The 7,071-nt window shown below is 48.9% G+C and overlaps 2 protein-coding genes across 2 annotated transcripts; one reads left to right on the plus strand and one right to left on the minus strand.

Annotated features, from left to right (window-relative positions):
* Positions 1-345: 345 nt before the first annotated feature.
* LOC144888533 (gem-associated protein 7-like) lies at positions 346-2,753 on the plus strand. Its single transcript, XM_078766871.1, has 2 exons — positions 346-357; positions 558-2,753. The coding sequence occupies exon 2, from the start codon at positions 595-597 to the stop codon at positions 1,228-1,230; it is 636 nt and encodes a 211-aa protein (XP_078622997.1). The 5' UTR covers positions 346-357; positions 558-594; the 3' UTR covers positions 1,231-2,753.
* LOC144888395 (uncharacterized) lies at positions 1,621-6,521 on the minus strand. Its single transcript, XM_078766268.1, has 4 exons — positions 6,414-6,521; positions 5,929-6,061; positions 4,704-5,788; positions 1,621-1,808 (listed from the first exon to the last, which is right to left on the minus strand). Exons 1-4 carry the CDS (start codon positions 6,430-6,432, stop codon positions 1,621-1,623), a joined length of 1,425 nt encoding a protein of 474 aa, XP_078622394.1. The 5' UTR covers positions 6,433-6,521.
* Between the last annotated feature and the right edge of the window lie 550 nt (positions 6,522-7,071).

Below are 7,071 nucleotides of genomic sequence, written 5' to 3' on the forward strand. Positions count from 1 at the left end.
AACATTCCCTTTCTGAGGGGAAAAATGGTTCGGAATTGTTGGACGTATTTTGAGTTACCATCTTCCCATTATTGTTATTTTTTCTTCGTGCACCCTTTACCTAATTGTTTTATCTCTTCTTTCTCGATACTCGTTTTTTAAAATCATCTCTTGAGGATTATGGCGGTGCAGATAACGGCTTGACAATAGATGGTGTATTGACACATGTCAGTTTAGTTCAGCTGGTCTGTCGTTTAGTTTTTCGCTTTGATTGGAAAATAAGGTACTTTGATGATAAAGTTATTGATTATTCAGTGTTATATGTGTGTTACTGTTGTTCTAAATCTGAAGAAAAACCTTAATCTTGGCAGAATCAAGGTAATACCATTTCATTTGCACGTGTGAGTTTACTAACTTGTCCTGTCACTGTCAGTCACACATTTACGCGCCAAGTAGCCTATAATTACGTACTCTTTATTTCTTTGCCCTTTTCACTGCTTTTAACCGCCTCATTTGTTATTTTACCGTTGAATGTGTTGTGGTGATTCATCGTACTTATAAAGGCCTTTTGTGTGCAGGACCTTGTGTGAGGTGGTAAACGCAACCTACAAAAGGATGGCTGGGGTGCTGGAGGAAAACGAGGCGCATGGAAGTGATGGAGCTGGCGAGGGTGGGGAAGCCGTGGAGATTCTCACGGTCGCCGTACGGACGGAGGATCCACCAGATGGAGCGAACGCCGCCCTTGGAGGCGCCGAAGAGCCGGGCAGGGTGGTGCTGATGGTGCGGGACGGTGGGTGTGCTACAGAGAGCGAGTCTGCTTCCAATCGGCGCCCGAGGCTTTCCTGCAGCTTTCCCCGACCGGTGCCGATATTACGGCTCCCACGGGGACCGGGAGGAGGAAAGGGATTTGACCCGAGCTCGGCTCGCTTTAAGGCTCTGTTCACTCTACCCGGGCTGGGTGCGGGTCACGCAGACTCTGCACGAGCTGACGAGGATCGTGCGGTGCGTGCGACGTTGCGTGAGCGTTTCGTACGTTGCCTGCTCGCCCTCGGAGGGCGGCCCGCCGAGTTCACCCTGTACGAGCGATTGCGCATGCGCGCCCGGTTCACCTGCGCCGATGTACCTTTTAGCAGCGTGGCCGTTCACGACCTGGAGACGCCCCTGGGCAAACAGCCGGCAGCTCTGCTGCGCGCGAGTGACGTCATCGTGTTCCAGGTGCAGCTTGCAGATTCCGAGGCCGCCGTGGGTTGACGTGGACCCGTGGGTGTGACCATGGTCGCTCCTCTTATCGGACACCTCGGTGCTGTTTCTACCTCGTCCGTTTTGTATATATTTCTGGTGGATTTCCCAGTTCGAGTCCCAAATCCTGTAAATACCTGTTTAAATATTGAGCTCTATTGGGTCGATTTCTCAGGTGTGTTTTGCTCTGAACAAAGCTGCACCTCTTGATGCCACGAGCCATCCCTCGCAGTTCAGTTCATTTATCACAAGTCTGTGTTCCCATTACTTCTGCTATCACATTATACTTTGGTTTTTTTTTTCTTTCCAAGGACCGCCTTTTCTGTGGCAGAGGGGAGGTCGAGAAATATTTTCTGTTTGGATATAATGAGGAAGAAGAGGAAGCATTGCCACTTTATTACCTTATTGGACTTCCTGCTTTTCACAGCATTTTTGCTTCCAATCCCAATGGAAATGTGTGAAAGATTCCATTTCTTCGATGATCTTGTGGCGTGAGAAACCTTTGCTTACCGAACGGGACAGGCCGGCCCCAGGTTGAGTTTGTGACACTCGTGTCTGGGACGTTCGACCTGATCGGACGAGTGTCCGTACTGCCAGGAAGTCCCAAAAGACGTATAACATGCATGACAAGTATATAAAACATTCTCAAGACAAATGCAAATTTTGAAAAAACAAAGTTTTTAAAATCCACAATTTTAATATTTGTCGTTACAATGACAACAACAACAACAACATGCATTTTAAGGCCATTTTCCCTGCTAGAGCGGGGGTTAGCCTTGCGGTCCCCATGACAATCTTCTCCATTTTGCCCTATTTTCTGCATCTCCCCATGTTAACCCCCTTGCCCGCATTTCTTCTTCCACCATCTTTAGCCAAGTCTTTCTCGGTCTTCCCCGTCTTCTACTTCCTTCTACATTCATTTCCATCACTCTTCTCAACCAGTCACTTTCATCCTTCCTCAACACATGACCAAACCATCTCAACCTGTTCCTCTTCACAGCATCAATCACAGGCTCTATTGCCATCATCTTTCGCAATTCATCATTTGTCTTCCTCTCTCTCAACGATACTCCGCACATCCGTCGAACCATTCGCATTTCCACCCTTTCCAGCCTTCGTTGCTGCTCTACATTCATTACCCATGTCTCGCTCCCATAAATCATAACTGCCATAATCATTCGCATGCCGTTACAGCCGATAAATATTTATTTATACATACATTCAATAGGAGATTTGAATCGTAGAAACGTTTCTCTGATTTTACGCTGACGGTGTTCTGTGCGCACGCACAAAAAGGTATTTCTGAAGGGTCATCAATTGATTTCTCGTGATTTCATTATTTCCGACCCCTTGTGGTTTCTTCTTCATATGTCAACATTATACAGGCCTAGTAGCCTCTGAGGCCGAACAGGCATCTAGCACCACACCAAGACTCCCACACCCACATATTCGTTTTATCTTCCGTTCTTGCTTTTCACAATTTATCCCAATCCGTTCCCCTATGTACATAATAAATAGATTTCCCTCAGCTGTGACCTCGTGTTCCAGTGTTTTCAATCCAGGAAGATGGCAGGTTGACCGGTGGCGGAAGTGGTGTATGTGAGGTATTGAACTCATTCCCTTGATGAATGTACTCGTGTGTTGCCGAAAATGCTGCGGTCAGAAGGTCACGGTTGCTCCAGGCAAGGGCCGGCATGAAGTATTGCCTGAAATGAAGAAACGAGAAAGGCCTTGCGTTATCAACCGGAAGGTAAAATATGGTAAAACAAGGAATGCTCGTCGACCCGAGCTTTTATGATGACACGTATGTTTAAATCCAGATGTTTCATCTCATGTCTGCTCATCTATTCTGCAGATTTGCAACTTCCCATGTACGATGGATGAACAGCCGACCGAACCTCATCGTGTGTGTTTACTGCTGGTGTTGTACCCCCACAATCTTTATCGTTGTTTAAATCAAATGAATAACGGTGCACGGTTACTGCAGTGGCGATGGTCGGAAGGAGGAAGTCAAACACTTGGAAGATAAAGTTTAATAAAAAAATTCTTCTTTTTTTGCCAATCCTGGGAGAGTATCTCTCAGGAAGGCCTAACGAATCAGAACTAGCCTGAAGCCATGCTCTCCCATGAGTGTCAATCAGACCGACAACTTTGCAACGTTTAGTAATGTCCACCAACGTGCCGTACTATGGTGTACTTTGGCCTCTGAAATATGAACTGAAAACTTCCGTTAATCTGGAGGGGCAGGTATTGGATAGCTGCAGCGAGCCAATCGTAGCACAAGGGCGTCGACACAATGTGTGGACAGTGCAAACCCAGTGGGAGGAAATGTGGTCATTTACACACAAATAAATATACGAGTAATTGGACTTGAAGGAAATACATAAGTTTGTGTAACTAGAATATATCGATCGACATGGCAGGATGGTCTCGAGTTCCGCACTACTCCCACTCCAGGCTGTCTCGTCTGGGTTTGAATCCTGACCCAGCTATAAACGATCATCCTGGTGTTTCACTGGCAAGGTTTCAGAATCATTGGAATCTCCCGCGATGAAGCTAACTCCAAGGGCCTCTCACTCTCACCGCAGGCAGGTTGGTGGTCTTTGTCTTCTACCGACTCCTCTCCGGCCTTGCTCCCCCAGCTCTGTCTGTGCTCTGTCTCCCAAATATTCCTACAGGTCGCACAAGATCTGCCTGCAACCCTCTTCTGGTTAAACTGACGAAATCAAGACTCTCTGCTCACCTTCACTCTTTCATTCCCCTTTTCTTCCGCCTCTGGAATAAATTCCCTCACTCTCTTCAATCCCACTCCACCCTCCAGGTGTTGAAAACAGCTGTTCACCACCATCTCTTATCTTCCCCCATCCAAAACCTTGATCTTTTCTACCCCCGCTAATTCACCCCAGATACACTTCTTTGTAATTCCGACTTCTTTCCTGGAAGTCCTAGCAGTGTCCATGTGTTTTTTACCTCTCCCACCCTCCCCCCCACCACTCCCATTTCCACACCTCCTCCCCCAAGTCCTCTCCCTCCCACAGATCTTCCGATGTCCCTGTTCTCTGCTGTTGTACTTGTGTGCTTCCCTCTCTCTCTCCATCTTGTCTCCCGCTCCCTTTATCTTATGTTTTATGTGTCCGTTGTTTTTTTGTGATTAATGTTTGCCCTTACACGAGCCTCGATCTTTTATACCAAAAAAATAAAGGGGATTCATGAATGTGTGTGCTGTTCCTCGGATCGACGATAAACTTGGCGTCCTCTCTACCGACATTGGTTGATGGACTTAAAGATCACGCAAAGTGTCCGCAAAGGGTAGGCAAGCTAAATCCGGCACCCTGTGCAAATTCCAAGTTACCTACCTAACTTCCCGACTCGGAGTGGCGACCCGACCTGGACTGTGTCCCAGGAAACTGATTCACCAGCACATCTGCATCGGGCATTCATTACTGAGGATCGATCCGATCCTCCACCATTTTGCATCAACCCACCTGGCATTCTGTCATAGAGGAAACCAGTGAGGGGGAATGTGCTGGAATCATGAAGAGGTTGCTCGGTTGTGGAAATTCCCAGGCTGAGGAGCGATTCCAGTTCATCCAGCAAGTCCCAATTGAGGATTGAGACGCCAAATCCATCATCAAGTCGGTTCATTTTTGATGACTTGGTGATTTGCAAATCGCTTTCACCGACACCAAAACCGTGCTGGCCCGATTCTGTTACGTCACCACCACACCAACTTCCGGTGTACAACGATGGGTATTCAGCATTGAAGACGCAGTCATTCCGCATCTCAAGTGCGTCAAAGTTTAGCCGGAGATCGGCCTCAATAACAGCGCCTTGTAAGGAAGGACCCGGATTTTGTAGGCACAGGAAAGAGGAGTTCCTGCTACTTGGGTTTGAGAAGTTGTTTGAAGTCTTCTGTGGTGGTTTCTCTGAGATACCGCTTCCAGTAACAGGTGGTGCCGCGGTGTGGAGGTGCGTACAAGGTACTACCACAGCCGGAGAAGGACACGTGACAAAGTTGTCATTGGATGGAATAGCTACATGATGGGAATCTGATCCCCAGGCCCACGAATGCTCTGATCTCAAGATTTGGTCCACCAGCTCTGCCAGGTCTTCACTCAACTCCGACAGGTCCTCATCCATTCTTGCCCTCTTTGCTGGCACTGGATCCTCTTGGCTCAGACCGTTGTAATTTGACGGGGTCTCATCATTTCCACACAGGTGTGTAGGCTGAGGTGCCGCCTCAGCTTCGCCATTTCCAGAGGTGCCAGGAAGTTGTGGGCACGCGCAAAATCCCTGAATTGGCGTGGCTTTGTGAGGAACAGGGATTCTGTGTTTATTAACGGAACTTAATTCGGATTGTCTGGGCCTCGTCCTCAGGTGAGTTACAGAGGATGAAATGGTGGAGACCTCGGATGACTGTGAAGCAGGAGTCAAAGATCGGTACGTGCAATGTCCCCTGTTCCTGGGATTGATGTTTGCCGAAGTGTCAGTTACATGAGGAGATATGGATGATGCTTTCGGATTTGAAGGTACCGGGGTTTGATGGAGAAGGAATTTCGCCACCTGTTCACTGTCATGACACGTGATACACAGCGATTGGTCAAAGGAATTGAGAATATAACATTCAAATCAAAGCTCCAATTGCAACCTTTCAAAAAAAACGTTTTACTTCCAGGTCTAGCACCAACGACGGTTTCAAGGTAAACTCACCTGATAATCGAGTTTGTACACCGGATCGTATGTGGATCTCGCTTCCGCATTGCTGTCACCTGAACCCACAACCATTGTCCTGACTTGGTGACCATCTTTAGCACTCCCTCACAAACCACCTCCTCTCCACTCACTGCCAAGGATGGAGGGAGGAATTGTGCAGGATGAAGAAGAAAGCCAAAAGGATTGTGCGTAATCGAGACACGATTTGAAAAGGAGGACAGGTTTGCAATTCCACAAACAAATCATACACGTCATCGCTTTTCAACAGGTAAAACACCGCGATGGGCCCAACATTAGTTTATCTCTACTTTGAATTTTGAACACCGATGATGTCATAACACAAGGGGGTCAACATTATTATATCAGCCTGTAACAAATTTTGACCCTGCCCCCACATACACAAGGACAATGCATACATAATAAATAGATGGGCCCAAAGCAAGTGGTTACCTGTACGGCTGGAGTGTTACACAACGACTTACAGCACGTGGAGTGAAGCATCCGAGCCTCAGAGAGATGATCTGGGTGCACCTGTCGGTACCAGGAAGAACCACTCAGTTCTTCTGGTTGGAACTCCAGAAAGAAAGACGTGCTGGAGGATGAGGAAGCCGAGGTAGATTTCAGGTATCACGTTGCTAATAAAACCTGATATTAGGCCCAAAGTCGTTTGTTTGAAAAATCATGGGAAGGCTTCATCGTCAACAGATCAGCGAACTTGATCAGGAGATTGATGCGATGGGGGAGGAAGTTGGGGTAGGAGGTGGGTGGGATGGGGGGAGGGGGCAGGAGGTGGGTGGGATGGGGGGAGGGGGTAGGAGGTGGGTGGGATGGGGGGAGGGGGCAGGAGGTGGGTGGGATGGGGGGAGGGGGGTAGGAGGTGGGTGGGATGGGGGGAGGGGGTAGGAGGTGGGTGGGATGGGGGGAGGGGGTAGGAGGTGGGTGGGATGGGGGGAGGGGGGTAGGAGGTGGGTGGGATGGGGGAGGGGGCAGGAGGTGGGTGGGATGGGGGGAGGGGGTAGGAGGTGGGTGGGATGGGGGGAGGGGGTAGGAGGTGGGTGGGATGGGGGGAGGGGGTAGGAGGTGGGTGGGATGGGGGGAGGGGGTAGGAGGTGGGTGGGATGGGGGGAGGGGTAGGAGGTG

The sequence above is a fragment of the Myxine glutinosa genome, chromosome 12, assembly GCF_964187855.1.
Source record: "Myxine glutinosa chromosome 12, kmMyxGlut1.1, whole genome shotgun sequence".
Classification (NCBI taxonomy): domain Eukaryota; kingdom Metazoa; phylum Chordata; class Myxini; order Myxiniformes; family Myxinidae; genus Myxine; species Myxine glutinosa.

Bases quoted from the DNA above. Each gene is read 5' to 3' on its own strand.
- LOC144888395 (XM_078766268.1), bottom strand. The intron at 5,789-5,928 runs GTGAGTTTACCT...GTGTCATGACAG, and splicing joins TGTACAAACTCGATTATCAG to TGAACAGGTGGCGAAATTCC. The intron at 1,809-4,703 runs GTGGGTTGATGC...ACTTCCTGGCAG, and splicing joins CCTCTATGACAGAATGCCAG to TACGGACACTCGTCCGATCA.
- LOC144888533 (XM_078766871.1), top strand. From the start codon at position 595: ATGGCTGGGGTGCTGGAGGAAAACGAGGCGCATGGAAGTGATGGAGCT.